General features: G+C 37.4%; 1 protein-coding gene across 4 annotated transcripts in view; it reads right to left on the bottom strand.

Moving 5' to 3' along the window:
* The window catches only part of klhl14 (kelch-like family member 14), a 50,082-nt gene that overhangs the window by 14,158 nt on the left and 9,072 nt on the right, over positions 1-26,852 (bottom strand). Inside the window, exons 1-5 of one of the 4 annotated variants that reach the window (XM_073864149.1) lie at positions 12,064-12,263; positions 9,914-11,915; positions 9,750-9,819; positions 8,278-9,181; positions 4,939-5,060 (exon numbers count right to left, since the gene is read on the bottom strand). In XM_073864149.1, coding sequence (XP_073720250.1) covers positions 4,939-5,060; positions 8,278-9,158 — 1,003 coding nt within the window. In that variant the 5' untranslated portion in view covers positions 9,159-9,181; positions 9,750-9,819; positions 9,914-11,915; positions 12,064-12,263. Of the gene's footprint in view, positions 1-4,938; positions 5,061-8,277; positions 9,654-9,749; positions 11,916-12,063; positions 12,264-26,852 lie in introns of those variants that run through there. The other 3 variants (XM_055182167.2, XM_073864148.1, XM_055182166.2) reach the window with 3 other exon arrangements.

Here is a 26,852-nt window from a genome sequence, read left to right as displayed (position 1 = left end):
TCCGAAAGTTGAATACACATGCTTTTCATTGATTTATGATTTGTAAGGATAAGACAATATTTGGCTGAGATACAACTATTTAAAAATGTGGAATCTGAGGCTGTTAAAAATCTAAATAGTAAGACAATCACCTTTTAAAGTCATTCATAAACATTTAATAAACATTTTACAATAAAACATTTTTATATATTTATGGTAGGAAATTGATGAAATATCTTCGTGGAACATGATCTTTACTTAATATCCTAAAGATTTTTGACATAAAAAAATCTATAATTTTGACCCATACAATGTATTGTTGGCTACTGCTATTGTCCAGGGTCAGAAATGTCATGAGGAATGTCACAATACACACTCTAAAAAAACAAACGGTTCTATATAGCACCAAAACTGTTGCTTTCAATCGTAACGATAGAAGAACCATTTAGTGCCATATAGCACCGGTGAAGAACCAGTGAAGCACCAGTGAAGAACCAGTGAAGCACCAGTGAAGCACCAGTGAAGCACCAGTGTAGAACCATAAAGGGGCCATATAGCACCACATATGGTTCTACATGGCACTATGTGGTTCTGCACAGGTGCTTCGCTGGTGCTTCACTGGTTCTTCGCTGGTGCTGTGTGGCACTAAAAGTGGTTCTTCTGTCGTTGCGGTCCAAGGCGGCAGTTTTGGTGCTATGTGGAACCTTTTTTTTTTAGAGTGCATGAAATATTTCTGTTTGATTATGGTATAAAATGTGACCTGGTTAATATTTTAATTGTATATAAAACAACTGACTGTAACCAAACACCTACTCTGTCAAAGTTAACTCTAACTATTTAAACCTCTGCTTTATTTTATTCCTAAAGCGCATTTTACGTTGGGTCCACTGGGTGGCAGTCACTGCATGTTGCAGAAAAGCAGAGAAGCAGAGAGACGCAGTCATGAGAACCGTCCTAAATAGTGCTGATGAAGGTTTTAATCAGTCGCCGTTCCCCCCCTTTTGGGTCTCGGCTCATTGCAAAGTTATGATTGAATGTTAATAACCTGCACACCCCAAACGACATCAAGGGGGTGCTGGTGTGTTGAGAGGATGATTTCGCAGTTTGGTCTCTTCGCCTGGCCATGGGCCATTTGATACTCGACGTCTGAGGCAGAAATAAAGGACATTACACTATGACCTTATGAGTGTAAGTTATATAGATCCAGATGTAATTCATTAATGAATGTTATGCGTGCTGCCAAAGTCATGCATGCAGGTATTTGGAGTGTGAGGTTTCTCTGTAGGTCTTGTTCCTCAGGGATTCAGTCATCGGATGGCTGAACTCATTTTTTAAGCTATAAAACAAAAAGACTGCATGCTGGTTAATGTCTTTTGTTTTGTCTCGAAAAGCAACAGAAACTACGCAATTGTTTTGATTATATCGCTGGGGCTTAGCTTCTACCTGAGCTAAATGGGCTTAAAATTGTTTTTTCATAAATTTCGCACTGGCTATGTTTCGCAAGCGCAGGTTACTTCACAAGCCCCTGGTGCTTGTCATACATGATACAGAATCATATAAATAATTGATCCTGAACTACCTGTACAAGTTTATTAATACTTTAGGATACTGTTTTAGCCTACACTGTGAGAAAAAATGGTTCAGATATGTACCCAAGCTGTACCCTTTAAAAAAAGTACAACTTTGCACATAAAGAGTTAATATTAGTATCTCAAAGGTACATATTGGTACAACTTATTTGAGTTGCTTAAGAGTAATAAAAACAGCATTTAAACATGACTTATTGGGGTATAGTCTCACAATCTCGTCGGACGGTAATAAAAGTGCGTTTTTAAGGTGCAAAGTACTGACAGGAATGTTCATCTGACAGGAAGTTTCGTTTTATCAGGTATATGCGTGTACCATATTTTTCCACTGGCAGCACATAGCAGGGCATCTCCGGGGTCAAGGTCAGATATTTAGTAAAGGTCTAGTCTAAAAATGGCATATTATTTTTGTGCTTTCAAAAAAAAAAAGAAACAAGTTTGAGAATCGAATCGAAGACCTTAGAATCGAAATGTAATCGAATTGAGGATTTGGAGAATCGTGACACCCCAAATATATAAATATCGATATAGATAATACATCTTTGTACCTAATGGTACATACAAGGACTTTTTTAAAGGGTACTGCCCCAGAAATAGCTGGGGGAACATGTATGCATCCATAGACTGCAAACAGCCAGTCGAAGTATAATCATATGTGAAATTGGCTTTTTTACTTATTTGTTTTACAAACTTACAATTTATTTTAGGGAGAATATGCAAATAAGCCAAACCAGAAACAATTAAATAAACCAATAAGAATTTCTCCAATAAGACCACTAAGACTTTTTCTAATGTGTCTCTAATATGTTGATTTTTCCTGTTGAACTGGACACAGATTCAGATCTTACCAATACTTTAAACTTTGCTCAGATTTGTAAAGATACCAATGTCTGGTATCAGAAGTTTTTTGCATGTCCATTGTGAATTATAGTTAGGGAATCTATCCCAATAGGAAATATTTTTTTACATGTGACCCTAGACCACAAAACCAGTCATACGTCGCACAGGTATATTTGTATAGCAGTAGCCAACAATACATTGTATGTAGGGCTGCAAAACGATTAATCGTGACTAATCGTTTGAGGAATAAAAGTTTATGTTTACATCACATATGTGTGTGTATTGTGTATAATAATTTTCTATATATAAATACTCAAACATGCATGTATAATTTTAAGAAAAAGCTATTTATATTTTAAGGATTTATAATTATATAGAATATAAATGATAAATGTAATGTATATACACATGTAAATATTTTTAAAATATATACATGTATGTGGGCTGCAAAAAGATTAATCGTGACTAATCGTTTGCAGAATAAAAGTTTATGTTTACATCATATGTGTGTGTGTGTGTGTGTGTGTATTGTGTTTAATTTTTTTGTATATATAAATACTCACACATGCATGTATAATTTTAAGAAAAAGCTATTTATATTTTAAGTATTTATAATTATATAGAATATAAATTATATATAAATATAGCAATGTATATACCATGTAAATATTTCTTAAATATATATACATGCATGTGTGTGTATTTATATGTACATAATAAATATACACAGTGCACACACGTATATCATGAAAAAAAAACTTTTATTCTACAAACGATTAGTCACGATTAATCGTTTTGCAGCCCTAATATATGGGTCAAAATTATAAATTTTTGTGCCAAATGTCCCAGATATTTTGTAAATTTCCTACTGTAAATATATCAAAAATGTATTTATTATTAGTAATATGTGTTGCTAATGACTTTATTTGGACAAATTTAAAGGGGATTTTCTCAATATTTTTATTTTGTGGACCCTCGGATTCCAGATTTTCAAATAGTTTTATCTTGGTCAAATATTGTCATATCCCAACAAACAATACATCAATGGAAATCGTATTTAGTCAACTTTCAGATGGTGTATAAATCTCAGTTTCAAAAAAGTGACCCTTATGACTTTTTTAAGGGTCACAGACAGTGGCAGTTGGCCACTTCTTTTTTCGAGGGTGCTCGATGCAAAGTTCGTCACAACATGTATGTGGCCCGTCATGTGTGTGGTTTGTAATGTCAAAATATGTGTTCGGCGCATCAAGTGATCCTATGTGCATCACGTGTTTTGTCAAATTAAGTGCCTGCTGGGTTTATTGTAAAAGTGACGCTCGCATTTGCCAAATACTTGCATTATCTCATGCGTAAGCAGAGTTTAGTGTTAAGTTAGTGTCTTGCGTGTATTTTCTGAACGTGAGCGTCTCTTTTATCATAAACGGTTTTGACACGTGTGCAGCAGGCACTTATTTAGACAAAACACGCGATGCACATGGTTTACAGGATGCAACAACACATATTTTGAAAACATGAGCAACACACATGACACTCCGAACACATATTTTGAATTTGCACCCTTCGGATGAGCAGTCACGAGATTTGTTTCTCCTCAACAATATTAGATATGGATATTATTAATGAAGAGCTAAAAGAGATCTGGCTTATGTCCTTGCTTCCCATATTTCTGACCAACTGTATGATCTTAAACATTTTCATCAAATTCTTCCAAAACCCAACTATCTAAATTAAAATGAACGATCTACAATCTTACTTTGTCTTTAAGAGTTACATTTTATTTATTTATTTATTTATTTATTTATTGCCAAACAACATAGTTGTCTAAAAATTTGCTTGGTTAGCTCATCCACAATACTAACATACATCAAATATAAGTATCCCATCAGTCACAATAAGACCTACTGTATATACAGATGCATATATACCAGAGGAATAAAGAACATGAACCATCCTACGATAAGTACTGTTCACAAAACTTAAACAGGTTTATTCAGTTATTCTAATAAACGGTTTGTTTAATGCCTTACTGGGATTACTTTAACAAGCATTATGCCAGGATGCAAACTTTCGACAAATATTGTGACACACTGTAACATTGCGAGTTTTCAGATTATGATGTACACATTTGAACACCGTAAAACAATTAAAACATTTCTGATTCGAATTCGTCATGCCAAAACACAACCCCTGCAGGTTCCTTCCCCGCTGTTCGTAAAGACAAATGCAACCCTACAACGTTTTGCCCTAATAAAGCAGTTCAATAAGAATACGTGTCATCGTCTGATGATGAATCTTCACAAGATCATTAGATTAAAATTAATCTTGCCGGCACGCTCGTGCAAAAAGACAGGGGGAGAAACAGAAGCGAATCCAGGCGTTACATCTCCACAATGGTGTGAAGGCAGTCACGCTCTGATTAAAAAGTTACATTAAAAGTGATAGTGATACATCATTACCTCTCTGCGTCTCGGCACAAGCCGGCACAGGGAGGGTTCGTTCTGCGGAAGAGAAGGGAAAAGAGCAAAGCACTCACTTGTAAGGATCTTCCATGTCTTCTTTTCGTCGTCGTAGTACTGAACCAGATTACTGGGGAGGCGGTCGGGGCCTGGTGGCAGGCCCCCAACCAACAGGAGCATCCGTTTGTTTGAGCGAATCCTGCGTTACACAAAAAAAAACATGTTAGCCAGTCTCTTATCAGATGCAGTTAGTGCATAGTGGTGGTTACATATCCAATGATATGGTGAAACCTGTTAAACGCAGAGAGAGAAAGGGAGATTGCACACCAGACCCACGCAAACATAACAGGTGTATATTTTAGGTGAATCTGGGGACAATCACTGGATTTCAAAAGCAAATTGTGACGCTGTGTGTTATATAGGGCATATATGTTGACAGAATTTTGTCTATTTTATTTTTTAGTCAATCCTATCTTTCTCCCACATTTCTTGGCAAATCTATGTTAAAGAGATGAAAATGTGTCATCATTTACTTGTTCCAAACCTGTATAAAGTATATAAAAGTACCTGTATAAAAAAACCAAACAGATCTGGGGCACCATTCACTTCCATAGTGTTATTTTTTCTACTATGGAAGTCAATGGTGCCCCAGATCATTCTTTTGAATATTTTCCAATACAAAGAATTTATACAAGTTTGAAGTAAATGATAACAGAATTTTCATTTTTCGGTGAACTATCTCTTTAAGAACAAGTTTTACGAATCAGATTTTTAGCTTTATCCGGCAGCTCTGTATACTAGAGAGTAACAGCCGGTGTATGCTTCAATTTTAAGTAGTACGTTCAATTAATTCCCAAGTAAGTTCAAGTAATAACTCCCACCCTTTGTATAGTGAATTTTATCATATTTTATCTAAACTGAGGTTTATAGATCCACAATGCAGAAGAAAGCGGTATAAGAATTGCATAGTATGATTTTTAGTGATGTCTTTAATAATTGGACTTAAAGGATTAGTCAATTTTCTTAAAAAAATCCAGATAATTTACTCACCACCATGTCATCCAAAATGTTGATGTCTTTTTTTTGTTCAGCCGAGAAGAAATTATGTTTTTTGAGGAAAACGTTCCAGGATTTTTCTCATTTTAATGGACTTTAATGGACCCCAACACTTAACAGTTTTAATCCAGTTTAAAATTGCACCTTTAAAGGACTATAAATGATCCCAACGAGGCATAAGGGTCTTATCTAGCGAAACGATTGTCATTTTTGCCAAGAAGAATAAAAAATATGCACTTTTAAACCACAACTTTTCATCTACCTCCGGCTGTGTGACGAGCCAGCGCGACCTCACGTAATTGCGTAATGACGTCGAAAGGTCACGTGTTGAATGAAACACACATTTGCGGACCATTTTAAACAATAAACCGACACAAAGACATTAATTAGTATTATTCGACATACAACAACGTCGGAACGGTCCTCTTTCTCCACAATTGTAAACCCTGGGGCGTAGTTTCGCATACGTCATCCTCTTGACGTGATGCCGTATTACGTGAGGTCACGAGAAGTTGTGGTTTAAAAGTGCATATTTTGTATTTTTTGCTTTCCAAAAATGACAATCGTTTCGCTAGATAAGACCCTTATGCCTCGTTTAGGATCGTTTAGAGTCCTTTGAAACTGCAATTTTAAACTGCACTAAAACTGTTATGTGTTGGGGTCCATTTAAATTAGAAAAATCCTGAAATGTTTTCCTCAAAAAACATAATTTCTTCTCGACTGAACAAAGAAAGACATCAACATTTTGAATGACATGGTGGTGAGTAAATAATCTGGATTATTTTTTAAGAAAATGGACTAATCCTTTAAGTAATTGGAGTCAGAGCTTGGGTACCATAACAAATCTATATGTTGGTGTTTACTCTACTTGTTTAGTGCAATCAAATTGACTTAAGGGTAAAGTAATAAAGTAAACTAAACTGAATAATGTTGGCCACCAGCAGAATAAAGAGAAGTTACTTTAAATTGCTTTATTTTGATTGTTGTTAAAGCAATTATTCCCACTGTGATGATGATCCTACTGTATCTCTAATGCAGAATGTTACAATTAAGAAGACTAAGTGATCTCTTATTAATCTAATTAAACATTCTCAATTGAGCAACGACAAACTTAAATTAGGTTTGTGACACATACAGTTACCGTAAACATATGCTAAAATACATCTTGCATCATTTGATCACATTTGTTATTGCAACATTAATGTCGTTCGTGATGTGCTCTTACACAAACTGTTATGCCTGGAGTATTGACGAAATCAGCAGCCGCTTTGATTGTAATTCAGACCGTGTTAAGATCCAAACAGATTTCTTTTCTCACGTTCTTATCCTATTGGTCAAGACTGTACATGTGACTACTGTCAACAGTGAAATCACCTGCATTCATTTTTATCCACTACGTCCATGCAAGAGATTTAATCAAGCAAATTAGTTTAATATAAGTTATTTCAGATTAAAGACCCTGAGTAGTTGAATTCTTATATTAAACAACTGCTTTAAAAGCCTGACAACATTTATTGAGTGCGAGTGTTCAATATTTACGATCCCCTCGGCTCTATAGGATTAAGTGTGGGGAATAAATGGGTCTCTTTCAACAACACCAGTCGAGAGCAATGAAACTACACAATCTTCAGCATTAGCTGTACATCCATATGGAATGTATTTGGATTCATTCAGCTTCATTAAAATTCACGAATCAAATGATATTAATGCTGGATAGCTGATGTGACGAGTGATGATCAAATGATAACAGCATCAGCTATAATCATGTTGGAAAATACGTATTTATGTACTCATTAGTGTGCCTAAAAATGACTTCCTAAAGATCATAATTTCCATTTCACAATAAAAAAATACTTGATTCCGGTTTATTCCACGCTCACCTATTCCTGCTAATTATCCCATCTGCAGACTGCAGTATGCAAGCCTGCAACAATGCTGAAATTAATCAACCCTGAAACGGCACTATGAGGAATAGTAAAATAATCTCACAGATAAAGCAAAGCATGAAAACTACGTTTGATCAGATATTGTAATTTGCAAATGCAAAATGATGTGTTAACTATACAGTACCCATGTAAATATTGCATATGTGACAGTTTATAAATAGTGCAATCTATATACAGTATATATATAATGACATCTGTCAGTAATATGATCACGTGCAAAGTGTTGTATACAGGTGTGGGACCAGTATAACTTTTCTTTTTTTATATAAGTATCATCTTTCTCCTAAATCTTTACTGTCTGTAATTGCCATATTTATGCACTAGTTTATAATCTAGTGATCTAAAGTTTTCAAGTGTGCAAACATAATGTAAATATGTTTAAAATGCAAAGACTTCGTTGTATGTGGTCTCTACCTGCTGGCTGTAGTTTGTCTGCAGTGCTGTCTGAAGGGCATCAGGTGGTAGTTCATGGCATCCAACAGCAGTTTCTGACACACCGGGTCAGTCCTCATAAAGTCCACGGACTGCACCCTCTCCACCAGCTCCGGGGCAGGAATGAGGGCGAAACGCAGGCGCTTCATCAGGTCCGGAGCGTAGTGCATCCTGGTCTCCCTGTCGTGCTCCAACCACAAGACGGACATTTGAAAAAGAGCCAGCTCGGACTCCACGGGCGGAGGCAGGGCGTCCAGCATGGCGCACATCTCCTCGAAGTTGAGGAGGAGCACGTCCTCCACCAGGTACTTGTTGGCGAGCTTCTTGGTCTCGTCCAAGCCGTGGAGGGCTGCGATCTTGCAGATCTGCTTGTAGTTCTGCACGGAGATCTGGTCGTTGAGGAACTGCACGCTGAGCTTGGTGATCTGCGGGATGTTGAGGATCTTGCTGACGGAGAGCACCTCCTCCACCGTGTCCAGGGACAGGGTCACGTTGGCGGTGTAGAGGTACTCCAGCACCAGCCGCAGACCGATGGACGAGCAGCCCTGCAGCACCAGGTTGTTGATGGCCGAGCGCGGGCTGGGCAGGAGCTTGTCGTCCGGCGAGGAGGACGGCGTGCCGCTGCTGCCTTGGTCCTTGCTCGCCAGCCCGTCCTCTCTGTTGAGCATGTGCGTGGAGAACAGAGACCTGAAATACTGGGAGCAGGACGCCAGCACGGCTTTGTGGCAGTGGAACTGCTGTCCCTGTGCGGTGAGAGTCACATCGCAGAAGAGCTGCTTTCTCCACAGCAGGTTGAGACCGTGCAGCAGAGTGTCGCTGTGGGTCGGATCAAACGTGGAGGTTCGGTCACCCGATCTGGACATGACTCCGGGGCTGCGCACACCTCCTGCGAGCAAACAATGCCATTGGTACACTACACTGCATTTCTCTCCATTCGCGTGCGGATTAAGTTTGCATGCGCGGTGCAAGCATATGCATACGTCTCCGAGGCTTTTATTGAAACCGAACGGACGCTGCGCATTGAAACACATATACCGCAGAGTTAAGTTTAAAAAGCAAACCTCTCGCCATATATATATATGCTATAAACTTGCCCTGTCTGTACGAGCTATACCGTTATGTGGGCGCACAAACACACGCACCCCCTCCCCTTAGCAGCACAGATAAATGCATATACACATATTCTCCCGATATGCGATACAAAAGCAATTAGTTTGTCTCCCGCAACCAACATCATCATCATCATCATCATCACTGTAGATGTGCGGTTGCGCATCGGTTTTGTCGAAGGAAGAAACGCGCTGCCGCTATCCAACGAGACGCGCGTTATATCGCGCTATTTGTGCGCAAACGCGAGGAGAAACGGCATGCAACTTTCGGCCGGTGCCACATACATTGGCGCACCGTGCGCAACCGTGCCAAATGTGTTATAGCAGGCATCCACAAAAACTTACCCGAGTTAAAAGTGAAGCTTCAAGTCCTTCGCTGCACTTTCTTTGTCCGTTCTGTCTTCTTTTCGAAAGTCTGTGATGGACGGATCAGAATAAAGATAATTGATATCCACTCATCCGAAGCTTAGTATTTGTTCCTCTGATCATTTGCGTTTGCCCAAAATTACCCGAAAGAACTGTGTGTGAGTGCGAGAGGAGCCGTGTGCTTTCTGCAAGAGAAGAAGAAGAAGAAGAAATATACGTGTGACAAATTATGCTACCAAGAAACAACACATCATTATCCTTGGGCCTGGGGCTCAGTGAGTCGTAACGAGAGTAATAGGAAATCCACGGTCGGGGAGAGAAACGGACGCGCATGGCCGGTGGAGAGAGACCGCGCAGGGGTATGGATGCTGGAGAGACTCGCAAAATTATGGCTCAAGGCTATTGTAAAAACTGTCGAGCGTAAATGACTGCGATTTCAAACATCTATGGAAAAAGGAAGAGGGGAGAAAAGGCGAGTCTTTGCTCTCTTTCTCTCTGCGTTATGGAGAGAAGCGTCAAGTTTTAGTGCGCATTGCTAATTAGTCAATTTCTCTGTTCCTTCACAGCCCGACGCCTCTGCCGCTGAGCTGAAACTGCTAATTTCTGGGACCAGCCTTTTTTTTGGGCTCTGAACGGGGGATGGATGAATGGCTTGTCTCGCACAAATGACAAAAAGCCCCCCTCTGCCTTAATCTCCATCGCCAAAATAACCCCATCTTTTTCTTCTTTTGCTCAGTCCTTCAAAAGAAGCAGGGGACTTTATGCAAACTTGTATTATGGTCTTGAGTGATCAATGCAGACGGATGTCTTCAAATGCAGATCATCCTGTTGGTGATTTGTGGTTTTATTAATCTGCTTTTTTGGGCTTGCCATGATTATCAAAATCACTGATGCCATTTATTAGATGCACTTTAATGAACAGTGACCACGCCAGCGGATGTCTTTGCACAAAAATAATTATATTTCAAATACTTTTTCATGTGCACTCAATTTCGTTAAAACATCATGTACGTACATGAAAGTCTCTTGCAGATGGATGGAAATGTATTTCATGTATGCAGACAATTTGCATCTAAAGGTGCAGATATTATGCACTTAATAAAGGTGACTCTACAACCCAAAATCCTCTGCTAATAAAGTGAGATGCACATTATGTATCATTAAGATGTATGCGTGCGGCCTTGATGAAGAACATCTCGAAATCTGTATGTTTTCTCGTGCATCTCACCGTGCAGATAACTCATAAAGCAGTTGGCTCCTATGAGGGATTTATGACATCATGTGATGCATTTATTGGCAACGTTGCTTTTGCATTGCTTGCCTGCCTGGTGGCCAAAACATACATTTCTGCTTCGCTTTAGTGCCAGTCTTCTGTTTCTGTCATGTGATATTGCCAAAACCATGACTTAAAACCCTTTGCATGACCCACAGATCAGGAAGTTATGTCTGTGCGTTATTATACTTAAAATATTTGATGTTTCCAAGCGATTATCTCTGCAGCCCTATACAGCCATAACAACAACAACACAGTGTGTTGTGTTGTAAAGATCTAGAGTAATTTCCTATCGCCGCACCCGTCGGGTCATTTAATACACCGGATGCATTGGAACAATTACAATATTTCTCTGAGGTGACTCTTTTAGCATGTTTTAAACACAAAGCTTAGTGTTCTAGTTTCCTAGCATTGGCGACTGTAAAGTATCAATGACAAAACAGAAATGATTTCATATAGGAATGCAAACTTAATAAAGCCGCTAAAATATAAAAAGTACGAATATAACAAGTCGAACAGTCTTGCTATGTATAAGGCCAATTAGTCAAACATATGTACTGTTTGTTATCAGGTAAGACGAATGCTTCTAAAGCTTCATATTATAGCATAGTTGCTTGACATGCAAGACGGATTTATGAATGCTATATAGCCATCTGGAAAACAGCATCAAGCTTACAAAGCCATTAAAGGAAAAGGTTTGAGATAAAGCATATGGATCAAGTGAAGGATTAAACTTTTTTGTTAGTTTCTTTCTCTTTTTTTGTTCTCTCGACATCACAAATGGCTGCCTGTGCTACTGCTGAAAGTTTTATTGCTGATGTCCTCATATGCTCTCCCATAGTTCTCCTCACGCTGTGCTGTTCAATGAAGTCCTAATGATTGAAATAATAAAAGCTAGTCAATCATTTGCTCATTTAAGACGATGAAGGTTTACAAACACTAACAAATATGTTATTATCTTAACTAGGCCAAGTAACGGATCAGGTGCATCCCAGGTAGACTCAACCTCTGATGGCTTACCGAAGGAAGATACTGCAACAAATGGCTCCTTAAGCAAGGTACTTAACCTCAGATTGCTCCTCAAGGGTTGTACCCTAAATAAATGCAGTGTTAGACACTTTAGCATTGGCAAAATGACAAGAAACCTCATGTACAGTAGACTGCATCAGTGAATTTTAACTTGGTGTTAGAACAAGATTGCATCTTCAATTTGCATTTTTTTGTTTGTGCAAAATTTGACACATTGCAATGGGTTTAATTCAATTCAATTCAATTTTATTTATATAGCGCTTTTCACAATTTGGTAATTGTATCAAAGCAGCTTTACATAATAGATGCAGTGTAAAGCACAGAAAATCGACAGATAGCACAACATAATACACGATAGCACAAGCAGCTAAATTTGCTGCGGCTATAAATCAACATTATAAGCAAACGTATTACTAATGTAACGTATAGAAGTTAAGCCCAAAAAAGCTGCCTCCCCGGGTTGAAAAACCCCCTAGGATTTTAAGCCGGGGAAGTAAAAAAAAGTCCTAGGAGGAAAAAACCCTTGGGAGATTATATATATAATCTATATATATATATATTTAAGTTGTAAATAGTTTAAATCTTGTTGCTATGTGGTTGCTAGGTTGTCTTATCAAATAAAAGGATAAAAATATAAATAAGTTAGTGTCGAATAAAGTATAATTTTTGTCTTTAGATCTTTAGATTTTGGCCAATTTTATGTCTAAAATTTGATGTCTGTTTTAGCAAATCTAAGTTTGAAAGTCAGATCAGGCACATGATTTGAGGTTTTATTCTTGTCCACATTGCTGGTTTCAAGTTTAATATTTGGTATTAGAAGGGACATTTCACAAGATTTTAAAAAAATGTAAAATAAATCTTTGGTGTCACCAGTGTACATATGTGAAGTTTTAGCTCAAAATATCCCATAGATAATTTATTATAACATGTTAAAATTTCCACTTTGTAGGTGTGGGTGTGTACTTTAAAATGCAAATGAGCTGATCTCTGCACTAAATGGCAGTGCTGTGGTTGGATAGTGCAGATTAAGGGGCGGTATTATCCCCTTCTGACATCACAAGGGGAGCCCAATTTCAATGAGGTATTATTTCACATGCTTACAGAGAATGGTTTACCAAAACTCTTCGGGTTGATCTTTTTCACATTTTCTAAGTTAATACAACTGGGGACCCAATTATAGCACTTAAACATGGAAAAAGTCAGATTTTCATGATATGTCCCCTTAAACATTTACAGTCCCAGTAAACCGGAAGTGGCAATTAACTTCACTTCCGTGTTGTGACATATTTACGAGTGAAATGAAATACATGAGGAAAATAGAAGGCGTTGCTTGTGTTTCCCACTTTGAATTGATTGGATATAGAAAGATGCCGTTTCATTCAGAAATGTAACTCGCAGGAGACTGACAGTTGAAGGGGGCGGGGTTTACAGATGGTCCCGCCCAAGCCGTCTAGCTGAGGTAATCAGGGAATGATCGCCACAAGAGGGCGGAAGTACATTTTTAGATTTGGATTAGTTTATGAGGGCACATGAAGTAAAAAAAGGATTTACACGGATGAATAGTTTATAAAAAAAACACTGCAATATTTCATAAAAAATTAAAAAGGTCAGTTTTGATTTCATGGGGACTTTAATGCTAAGTATGAACACTAGTAACAAAGATTTTCATCAGTTTACAAAGTAAAATTTATAGCATCAGTTGACTTTGTACTGTAAATTTTCATATTGTTTATTTGTTGCACATTGTATAAGCAAATTGTCTGTAAAAATAATTTCAACTTACTATTTTAATTCTGGCTAGTGATAGAGTTGCTGTAACTTATAAGTAAAAGTTGAAATGATCTTAAAGGCCCCCTGTAGTCCATAATTTATTCACTTAAAGTGCACCTATTTCAATGCTAGAAAACATGATTTTGTGTATTTCGTATAATATAATGTGTTTGCGTGGTTTATGATTAAAAACACATTATTTTCCACATACTGTGCATTTGTGTATAGCTTCAAATATACTGCTTTCCTCAAACACGTTGAATTTGTACAAAACTCATCGATCTGAAAAAGCTCTGTGTCCCTGATTGGCCAGGTAATCTGTATGTTGTGATTTGTCTGAATGCCTCTGACGTCAGCCGGAAATGGGACGCTCCTTACCATGTTTGAAAGATTCGCTCACAGTGCAATGCTGACAGGAATTAACTTCCAGGCTGTGAGTCCGAAGTGGGAGGAATTATAATAATGTTGGTCTTTACTACATTACCAATCCCAGAAAGTAAACTGTTGCTACAATCCGTGTGTTTGTTGTAGTCCAAGAAAAGAGATTTACGTTGGAGACAATAACTTGCATCATCGTTTACTTTGGGGTTTTTACCTTTTCCGTTAACATGTACTAATACACACTTACACACTAAAGGAAATGTAAAAACGTGAATCAGACAATAGTTGCTCTTTAAAACTCATCTTTGAGCATCATAATAGCACACATAAAAGTTTTTTCTTCGTGCATTAAAATAGCTTGAATGTAACTCAACACCTTTTCCTAATTTAGTATACGTGGATCTATGAATTTGTTACTCAATCGTAACAGCTAGACATATACATGTACATAGATGCTACAAACGACACTTTTACCATGGGTTCACACCAGCCACGTTTAAGGTGTCAAATTCGCGTCTACCGTGTCTAGTTTGCCGCTTGAACATTTTGAGTTTACTCGCTTCATTCGCGTGTGAAAGCCACGTTTGAAATTCTAGTCATCAAGACATTCACGCGGAAATCTGCGTCATGGGAGGGGCTTCTACGACTCTGCTCGCTTCCTGAAATCACGTCACTACTAGAGCAAGCTCCTGATTGGTTAACGTGGCACATTTTTGCAACTCGGCAACGCTCAATTCACGCCATTCGAGCGAACTAGACGCCTCATTCGTGTTGCGAGACCACCAGACGTGCATCAACGCGTCTTTACATTGACTTAACAATCACTCGCGCCTGACGCCTCTATAGCAGCTAGTCTGAACGCAGCATTAGACACATACAGTAGCTGCTAAGTCCGGTTTCACAATGCGAGCTGATGTTAACAGGTTAAAGCATTTACGTTGTTTCTATGCATCTATGCATCCAAATATATCTATGGCATGAACTACTGATCCACTCGTTCAACTGTGATCATGTGACATAGGAAACTGAGGTGATTTTAAACTGCGGTCTCCTACAATTTTATGGAGAAAAAACACTCAGCACTGGTGTTGAATGATGATTTTGCACATGACTTTTCCTAAAACATATTTAAAACACCACATAGAAATATAAATAACAATAAAAGCTTGATTTTTCACCAAAAGTTATGTTGATGAGCTAAAGTACAATGTTGCCATGACATACTGTATTAATCACATAATATTTTACAGTGAGAACAAAATTTAAAGGGCCTGCTAATGTCCAAAAGAACAATAAACGCCATAAAATACCACTATTAAAGTAATTTATATAATTATATAATAGTAATATATATCGTTTTTGTCTGTCAGGAGTTTTGGTTCTAAGTAAGAAAAATAAAGTAAGAAAGTAATGCTTCTACGGCATCTCTGCCAAGAACCTTCAAAGCACCTTTATAGTGAATTATAAAAATATGAGATCTATTTATTAAGACATTTGTGAGGTATGAGGTATAATATTAAATCCAAGCTCGTAACACGAAGAGTCCAGGGCTTAAATTGATATGACATCAGTTAATTCTCTGTTGACTTGTTATACAGTCTGAGATGGCCGTCTTTGAGTCTATAAGCTCTGCACTGTTACGGGGCTCTCCGGGGGCCCGTGGACTTTAGACGGAGGGGCACTGCGCCCGTGGCGCGTTATGGAGGGGCGTCGAGCGAGCCTCATCACGTTAAAAGCGAAATCCGTAGACTAATTAAACCCTCCGAGACTGCGGATCTAAGACCAGATTTACAACTCTCTACACAACTGTTAAACCAACTCAACTATTTATCGCCCAAATTACAGACACTGAACCCATGAGTGAACCGCAGGCGGCACGTCAGTGGAACTGGATTGTGGATGGAGATACGCGTGCGTGTGACCGTGACGCGTCCAATCACGATACGGGTCCTAAACTCTGACTAGCTGTTTGCAATGTCAGTCATTTGTATTTTAAGATGAACACTGGTTACTTTTAAAAGCTTTGATTGTTAATAAAAGAAATTAAATGGTTTAAAAATGATCCCTAGCTGTCACTAGGGTGCTACCCTTTCAAAAGATTACACCTTTGCACCTAAATATGAGTACCTCAGAGGTACATATTGGTACCAAATGTATATAAATCTGTACCTCAATATTTTAAAGCAGTAGGTTGCAGGTTCGAGGCCAAGCAGCTAAAAATTGCATTTGTTTAAAACCATTGCACGCATAGAAAAAGTAACTTACAGTATACATGTTTTATTAGTATGTGCGTTCCCTGGGAATAAAACCCAAGACCTTGTTGAGCTACAGGAACACAATTCTCTAAAAATTGCTTTTGAAAAAAAACCCACAAATGTAAGTCATAACAAGATATCGAGCTTTGACTGCGAGAGAGTCTGTTCTTAATGCATATTTTTTTCAGCAAATGTACAATCTCGGCGTGAAGGTATATTCCTAACACAAAGAGAAAGCTAATCTAAGACAATCTATCTAAAGACGCAGGGCTGCACAGGACCGATCGGAGTGAAACTTTGAGCTTGAAACTCTTCCAGGCATATTTTCATCTGCCTGGCTGCAGAGGCGAGAGTATGCTAAGATAGAAAGTATTATTTTCCTAAATGGAAGGTGTCAGATCGTCACGCCGAGGTGATCGGCTGTTCGAGATCACTGCTTCCCATCTGCAATTTGTGACGTGTGAAAGATTCAGCCCAAATGTGCTCACAAACTGGAAACCCACAGCACTTTTCCTTATCGGTGCCAAGCAAGATAACCAGCTGCTTTACAGATCAGGGAACATATCATATTAATATCATGGAGTGTTGTGATATCATCTTGTTTGTAAAAATATTTTTGTTAACTAAGTGTGGTGGGACGGCGGCTTCAGGGAGTGCCAGCTTTTTGCTTTGATTTTTGTTCGTTTTTTTTATAAAAGCGCAGAATGATTTCGTTTAAATTAATGAAAGGCTACTAATTTGTTTACTGGATTTTTTTGCTACTCGATGGAGAAATGTTAACCTGGTGCAGCATTACATGTCCTATTATGGCCTGGGCTTAAATCTAGTAGAGTTGTGTGAACTGAAAAAAAAAAATTAAAATATATCTCTGCCATTCCTTCATCTTAAGATTCGTCTTTTTTTCTAAGGTACATTTATAAATGCTACTTAAATGTCATTATCTAAATAATGGGGTGTATACACCAAATGCGAATTCAACGATATGCACGAGTAGATTACATACATAGTCAATGCAAAGATGCATATACCCTAGATGCGAACTCGTGCAGGGCGATAGGAATTGTGTGCAAAAACATCCGCTATTCGCCTTAACCATATGTTGAAAAATATGCAGCTCAAGCGAAAAATTTGCATGACACAAAGTTAAATCCCGTGAGTAAAGCCTTGTTCAGACCACCAGTGACTATCGGTTCTCCTATTGGTAGTCGCTTCCGAAAATTGCTCATTATTTGCATAAAGGTACAATTTTCTTAACTTTAAAGGCACACCGCGGAACTTTTTGGCCACTAGGGGGTGCTAGACATGTATTTTTCACGTCTAGCGCCCCTGAAGGCCACAAGCGCCGCAGCACTGTCACAAAGGAAAAGAAGACAACTCTTTAGGTCACAAAGTGTGCCTTCCAGCATGTCATATAAATATAATTTCATGGGTTTTATTTTTTTCAAACGGCAAAATTGCGTAGCTCACGTTGTAACAGTGGTCGCTTGGTTAAATTTATATTTAAAAAAATGCCTTAAAGGGGAATGAAACCCGGATCGCCCGTGTCGTAGGTCCATGACTCACCACGACACCACAGTGTCATGTGATATAAGTCTCTCTCTACACTCTCCAAGTAGGTTCCAGTAAAATTCACGTTCAAAAAATAATAGGTAGGGACGTATGCCGTAAAGCAGATTTTTGTAGTTCTTTTTGTGCTCTGGTTACTACCCAAAACCCCAAGTTTAAAAGTACGAGTAAAAGTTATGGTAGACATGTCATTCAACCTATTTTAAGTCAATGTACCATCACAAGGGTCTTGAAAATATATTATGAAGGTTGAAAAACTAAGTGTCACTTTAACTCATTATTTAACTAATGATGCGTACACACCAAACGCCAATTCAATGATTTGCGCGAGTAGATTACATACAAAGTCAAAAACAAAGACGCAAACTCGCGCAGGGCGATGCGAATTGTGTGCAAAAGCATGCGATATTCGCTTTAACCGCATGTTGAAAATATGCAACTCAAGCGAAAAATTTGCATGACACGAAGTTAAATCCCGCAAGTAAAGCCTCGTTCAGACCGCCAGCAACTATTGGTACTCCCATTGGTAGTCGCTTCCGAAAATCGCTCATCATTTGCATAAAGTTACAATTTTCTTAACTTTAACTCATTATTTGACTAATGATGCGTACACACTAAACACAAATTCAATGATTTGTGTGAGTAGGTTACATACAAAGTCAAAAGCAAAGACGCAAACTCGCGCAGGGCGATGCAAATTGTGTGCAAAAACATGCGCTATTCGTTTAACCGCATGTTGAAAAATATGCAACTCAAGCGAAAAATTTGCATGACACGAAGTTAAATCCCGTGAGTAAAGCCTCGTTCAGACCACCAGCGACTATTGGTACTCCCATTGGTAGTCCCTCCCGAAATCGCTCATCATTTGCATTTGCATCATTGCTCATCATTTGAATAGCGCATGTTCAACTTTTCTTGACTTTAACTCATTATTTAACTAATGGGTTGTACACACTAAACGCGAATTCAGTGATTTGCGTGAGTAGGTTACATACAAAGTCAAAAGCAAAAACGCAAACTTTCGCAGGGCGATGCGAATTGTGTGCAAGAATGGCACTATTTGCCTTTACCGCATCTTGAAAAATCTGCAACTCAAGCAAAAAATTTGCATGACACAAAGTTAAATCCCGCGAGTAAAGCCCTGTTCAGACCACCAGCGATTTTATTCGTGTGTTGCCCATCTCTTTCAATGAGGCATTTCTAAATCTAAAACAAATGAGTACCACCCACTCCAGTAACTGATGAGAGAAGGATGACGTAAACTCCACTGCTTCGCTCCCATTGGTAGTCACTTCCAAAAATCGCTCATCATTTGCTTATAGTTAAACTTTCTCGTCTCACTGGACATGCCCGTCCGGTCACCAACGATCACTTTCGCTCGTGAAAGCTTCAATTGAAATGAATGTGAGCACGTCACTCTGCTATTCGCTGGCGGTCTGAATGGGCGTAATCTAGAGTGAGGAACGCGACGGTTCACATTTAGTGTGTACGCAGCATAAGCCCTGTATGTGAAAGCACATCCCTTCAAATAAATTGTAACTGCAGTGCAGAGAGGTTTAAGTGGCGATTATGAAGACATGAGGTAAGTTTGCAGTAGATTACACGTACACTGTTCATTCGCAATGGTAATAAATGAAAGTTAATCTTGTTAGAGTAGCGCAGGGACTGCTGCTTATGAAGTTTTACATCATTGCAATTTACAAATGACTTTTTTACTGTCAATAAGAAGCCTTTACATTCATAACAGACTACACTAAGCTGATATGCAGATTATAAGATGATATACACTTACAGTGCACTAATAATGTCAGATGGTTGTATGGTATGCTGTAGTTTGAATTGTTAATATCGACTCTCTAAAAATCATGATGTTAATTATACAAAGATTTATTTCCTATTTGATGTTAGGAAAATGTTATAAGTGTTTGCCTGTGGAAAAGTTGCCTATGTGTTGCTGGGATGTTTTGGGTACTTAGTTGCACTTGGGTGCTTTGTAAAATTAACCCTTTAGTGCAATGGTTTTCGGACTGGGTGGCAGGCTCCCCTTGGGGGGCTTGAGATTGTGCCAGGGGAATTATATTCTGCGCGATTAAAGATAAGGCTAGTAACCAACAGCACTACATTATATCATTATATATGTTTTAGTTTAATTTAAATTCTAAGTTTGGGGGGGGGTGCCAAAAAGTTCAAGAACACTGGCTTAGTGTAAAAATTTTGCCCTTTTTTATAGGGTTGCACATTATAACGTTATCGCAATGGTTGCATAGTCAGTAGTCACAATAAGACCACTTTAGGATTATTTTCAGTTTTTCTAAGTTTACTATTTGTAGGTATTTCAGTAAAATTATAATTTTTGTTTCATTCTGCCATAACAACATTACTGCCAAATTCCTTATAAAACTAAAGTTTTGATTTGCAGAAAAGTAAACTGATCAAACTAACAAAAGGATGCAATGTTTGAAGAACTTGAATGCTGCAAAGAAAACAAGTTTATATTTAATTTCAACAACACAATGATAATGTTTTATAATATATTTTAGGAATACTTTGATGGACTATCCCTGATTTTTAATCACATCTTTCATGGGTCTTTTTGCACGGTCTTTTTGCAAGGTTTGTTGAAATTCAACAGATACTGGACTAAAATGGTCATGAAACATGCAGAAATTATGATTAAATGCAAAACTGCGTTGGCTCTTAATTTTTTTCCACTGCTATACTGTAAAAAAATTCCGTAGAAATTGCAGCTGGGTTGCCGGTAACTTACCGTAGATTTAAATTTATGTTTTTTACTGGCAACATTTTGTTCAAAGTTAAATGAACATTAAACATTTACAAGTATTTGTCTTTACAGAATAAAACTAGAAAAACAGCATCAAGCAAAACATTCTGGGAAACAAAATCTGAAGCAAAAAAACAGAATGCTTTGCATGAGGCTGTTATTGTTTAGTTTTATATTGTATAGACTTGTTAATATTTAAAATTTATTTAACTTTGAACAAACTCTTGCCAGTAAATAACATAAATTTAAATCTACGGTAATTTACTGGCAACCCAGCTGCAATACCATTGTTATTTCTACTGAATTTTTTACAGTGTAATCAGTCTACATGATAAATTATAAATATAAATACATTATAAAAATGTATTTTATAAACTAGCATTATAACTGTCTGATCTAATATAATTTAAGGGTTCTTGGCTACACAAAGTTTTGAGTTTGTTGTTGCACAATGTTGACATGCAGGTTATGGTGCAACTATTTTTCTTAAGTTGTCACAAGTCGAAAAACATATTTTTATTTTCTACGATGATGTAGTGCCTTAAAATATTTCATTCTTTTCTAATTGTTTTTTTTTTTTTGTAAAAAATTATAAGGAATTACAATAATTTCATGTTATCATTTCTTCTTGCTTTCACTTTTCCTTTAAGTCTCTAAACTCCATAGATGGTAACAACATAAACAAACAGCTTTCGTGGAAAAGTCCTTTTAGAGTAGAGTTCTCATAACAAAACAAACAACAAGTAGATTACCTTACTTCAAATCATAACTAAAGCATATCAAAAAACTCCACTGAGCTAATGTTACTGTGTAAATTGTGTACTATAATGTATATCAGCTGCCAAACCTCCCATCAAATAGCGGTTATCCATGATCGCCTTCTTCCCTCGTCTTTAGGAAAGCAAAATATTTTTTATTTACAACAAGGTATTTGTTTAAGAGTTCAGTTAAGCAACTAGTCAGACATTAAACAAAAATTAACCGGAAGTACCACACGTGCGTCCGATGAAATCGTCTATAGCAAGTGTGTAAAAATACTATTTCTGTTTTTGGGATGTTGCACATGATACATTTCCATCACAGGTCATTGTTTACTATAAAAAGCGAAAGTTGAATCTTCATAAAAAAATACTTCGATTGGTAACACTTAAAGGGGTCATAGCGTGAAAATCTGACTTTTTCCATGTTTAAGTGCTATAATTGGGTCCCAGTGCTTCTATCAACATAGAAAATGTGAAAAAGAACAACCCAGTAACTTAGTTTTGGTAAACCATTGTTTGCAAACATGTAAAAAATGAGTTTGTTCAGATTTCGCCTGTTTTGTGAGGTAGGTAGCAAGGACAATTACAATACCACCTCTTAATCTGCACTATCCAAACACAGCACTGCACTTTAGTGCAGAGAGAAAGAGAAAAAATTATTGACAGCACAATTGAATTTCAATTTCAACAAACCACCATCATTGCGATCAGTGTTTGCATTTCATCAGCTCATTTGCATTTTAAACGACACACCCAGAAACAGCACATTTTTGCTCTGACCTACAAAATGGGAATTTTAACATGTTATAATAAATTATCTGTGGGGTATTATAAACTAAAACTTCACATAAGCACACTGGGACACCAGAGACCTATTTTACATCTGTAAAAAAAATCTCATAATATGACCCCTTTAAAATGTAAGTTTTATTAACTTTTCACTTTAAAGGTGCTGTGTGTAAATTTTAGCGGCATCTAGTGGTGAGGTTGTGATCTGCAACCAACGGCTCAGTCCACTGCTTGAAATGCATAGAGAAGCTACGGTAGTCACCGCTGAAAAAACACGTCATCATCTGAGACAAATTAGTAAAAAAAGTTTTTCCTTTAAGGGCTTCTGTAGAAACATGGCGGCACAAAATGGCGACTTCCACGTAAGGGGACCCTCTGTGTATGTAGATAAAAACGTCTCGTTCTAAGGTAATAAAAACATAACGGTTAATTATGAAAGGTCTTTACACACCCCTGATAACATAGTTTTGTATATAATTTTGCATTTCTTTCAAGAGATCCTTCTAAAAATTACACACTGCACCTTTAAGTGAAAATTTTAAGGTGTTTTTTATTACATCAATTGGTAAATTACTTTACACTTTTTTTAGGTGTTACCAATTTAAGTGATTTTTATCCTACTTTCCCTTTTTACAGTGTGATCATGCAGTGGTTCTCAGTTGTGTGTTGGTTGTGTTCAGTCATTCTGGAATGAATTCACCTGTTACTTGGTAATCATCTGTAAAATAGTAATATGTGCAATAATAATGCTCATATTTACAGAAATGTACATTTTTGCATTACTTCAAGCATACTAAACATTTTTGGTACATTGTTTGCTCACCTGACATCTAATGTCATATTTGAGTATCAAAAGGAAATCAGTCGAGTACCACACAATGTATAATCTTGAAAATGCCAAAGATAAAATGAAATATTTGGGTAAAATGCTAAACACACAGGGGTGTTGATTAGGTGTGGTGAGTTAGACGCATTGTTTTTCCATCACATATGGGGTTGTAATGGGCGAGTCCCCGACCAGGTGGGCCCCGGTGTTTAGAGACCTGCGAACGATCACTCATGACAAAGAAAACAGCAGAAGAAGAGAAAGAGAGGGAGACCGAGATATCACAGTAGTAGTGTGTTCCTCAGGGAGCATCTGGGCAGCTAGGACAGAGGCATTATGGGATACTAGAGGGACACTTGCGTGTTTGTGTGTGTGTGTGTTTGTATGCGTGTGCGTGCTCCACCAGTGGGTATCCACCCTCAGGGTTGGCAGCGGCGAAGGAGCCGTGTGCGCTGGAGCAGCCGTGGACGCAGTGGCGCGATCACCTGGGGAAGGTAAAACCAGCGGAGCAGAGCTGATGCGTATTTCTGGGGAGAACTGGGAGATTTTATTCGTTAAAGCGGCACCCAAACGCTCCTGCTTCAAAAAATAAAAAAATAGATTAGAAGAAAAGAAAAGCACGTGGGAATTGAAAGTATGAAAAGTATCCAAAATGTTGTTTTTAAAACCAGATGCTGAATGATTAGAACAATATGTTGTATTTGTTTTTGACATGCTTAATAATAAAGGCGCTAAATAGGGTTCTTCAATTTTGGTTCCCTAAAGCAGTGGTTTTCAAACTGGGGGACAGGGTCCCAGTTTTATGACATTTTATACATACATTTTTCATAAATTCTGTGTAATTAAACCTAAAAAAATAAGGCTACTGACCAACAGCACTACTTTATGTTTTGTCTAATTAAAATGTTATGTTTTAGAACAAAATTTTGATACATTTTCTTTGGGGGGTTGCACCGCAAACAAGGGGGGCCACACGCTGAAAAAGTTTGAGGACCACTGCCCTAAAGAACTTTTCAAACAAGGCTTCTTAATAGATGCATTTTTTTATAGTCTAAACAAAAAACATTTTGCACTACAAAGATGCTTTTGTGCAAATGAAAGGATCTTTGGATGTTAAAAGTACATTTTTTTTTAGGAACCTAAAGAGAGCAATTACATGCAAATGTCAACCTTACCATGAAAAAATTAAGTTTTAACCAAATATTTGAACCAAACTAATATTTCAAATGTTTTATTTGGTGGCTTAAAGGAGTACTTCACCTAAAAAAGATGATCCCCATTGACATGACCATTTTTATTCCTACTATGAAAAGTAAATAGGCCTATTTTTAAGTACCCCTTAAAGGGACACTCCATTTTTTTAAAATATGCTCATTTTCGAGTTCACCTTGCTGATTTTTACCATTTTGAAATCCATTCAGCTGATCTCTGGGTCTGGCGCTAGCACTTTTAGCATAATCCATTGAATCTGATTAGACCATTAGCATTACGCTAAAAAAATAACCAAAATGTTTCAATATTTTTGCTATTTAAAACTTGACTCTTCTGACAACTATACTCTCTGGTTACTTTCAATAGCAGGGGACTATTTTCGGGCACTATGTAATATCATTGCGCCTGCTGCAGCCATGTTACGGCAGCAAAGTCCTTGATTATTACGCCAGAATGAGAGTATAGTTCATAGCCATATCTGCCTAGAAATTTGCAACGTTTAATTTTCCTTACACAATTTAACTACAGAAAAGTCAAGTTTAACTCTTTCACCGCCAGCGTTTTTTAAAAAGTTGCCAGCCAGCGCCACTGTTTTTCATGATTTTCACAAAATTTAATGCCTTCCAGAAAATGTTCTTCTTTAAATATATAAACACACAATATATAAAATAAAAGAACAGACCCTCTGCTTTCAGACAAAAAAAAACGTTTCATCCTACCTTCAGTAGTTCTTTTGTAATCAGCTTTTGAATATGGATAGGTTTCTGCAAAAACACCACATTTTGAGCAAAAAGCAGAGATAATTCCATTTTTGTGACGGACTTTTCATAGAGTTCCCATTCAGAGCGATCTTTAAAACAGACACGGACATGCAGCTGCTTGCCATAGGGCAATACTTCCGGGTTTAACAAGTTACGGAAGGAAAATACTTGTCATTGGCAGGGAAGTGTTTTCTCTTGATTGACGAGATATCTCGTCAATGGCGGCGAAAGAGTTAAAATAGGAAAAATTTCCAAACTCTTAGGTTTTTTATGAGTGGTATACTAATGGTCTAATCAGATTCAATGAATTATGCTAAGCTATGCTAAAGTGTTACCGCTAGACCCGGAGATCGGCTGAATGGATTTCAAAATGGTAAAAATCTAATTTTTAGAGGAGTTGGAAAATGAGCATATTTTCGGAAAAAGTAAAGTGTCCCTTTAAATACCCATGCGAGGTCTCTTAAGTTTTAAAACATTTAAAAAATATATTTTTCAGTTAGGTTAGCACAGATTTCAAAATTGTCACCGTCCATAACAGAAACAAATTATAAACACACATGGGTGTTGATTAGGTGTGATGAGTTAGACGCATTGTTTGATGAGTCCCTGACCAGGTGGGCCCCGGTGTTTAGAGACCTGTGAACAATGAACAATTGACATTGCATAGTAATTTTTATTCCTACTATGAAAAGTCAATGGGCCCCTTTTTTGGGGTGAACTCCTTTAAATTCCCAGGCGAGGATTATTTTTCAGTTAGGTTAGCACCGATTTCATAATTGTCACATCCATAACAGAGTCTCACCCATAATGCAGTTTTTTCTATAAATTCACAAATAAAAAAGTATTGAATTAAAATAAAAATAAAAAATGTTCTTTGAAGAGCCATCCCTTCTTCATTTGTTGAGTATTGTTGCTTCTATTTTTCTTCACAGATTTTCTACAAAGTATGTTGTCTCCCAAATACTTTATTGTCACATACATAACATGTTTATTTCCCTTATGTAAACCAGAAAACATGAGTATAGAGTGATATTTTTCTGGACTCATAACAAGTTAAAGAAAACATAAACAGAGTGTTCAATATTAATAATAAACTTTAATTTTTGACTCCGAATATCATATCCATAAGGTTGGAATTGCTCAAGAATGTATACAGTAGTATACGTTAATTGTACATGATGTGTTAGATGCATTGCACTACTGTATATAACATGAATTGTTTTTATTTTAATGCACTAACGGTAATGGTTTTATCAAGAGCTTAGTGTTTGTTTGGCCATTAGATGCTACATATAGATGGTGTACTTAAACTTCAAATGCATCTTTCTCCATCGTTGGTTATTTTAAGTAAATAAAGTATAGCTTTGTTTTCTGCCATGTACATGATAAAATTAATTATATCAGCATTGTCATGATGACATTTACTTCAGCTCCAGAACGATTATTGACTTTGTGTTACAGGTCAGATGATGTCAGCGTGCAGGTTGTGCACCAGCCGAGCAACCGCCATTGAGATGAATGAAATGCCAATGGACAGATCTCTCTCCAGGTATTACAAAAAAATCTGCTTGTGCTTTATGAATGAAGGCCATTGTACATTTACATTGATGCATTTGGCAGATGCGTTTATCTAAATGACTTTGCATTGCATTCAAGCTATACATTACATCAGCACGT

The sequence above is a fragment of the Misgurnus anguillicaudatus genome, chromosome 25 (assembly GCF_027580225.2).
Source record: "Misgurnus anguillicaudatus chromosome 25, ASM2758022v2, whole genome shotgun sequence".
Taxonomy (NCBI): Eukaryota; Metazoa; Chordata; class Actinopteri; order Cypriniformes; family Cobitidae; genus Misgurnus; species Misgurnus anguillicaudatus.
The sequence above is the reverse complement of the archived record's forward strand: the minus strand, read 5'-3'. Positions and strand labels throughout refer to the sequence as shown.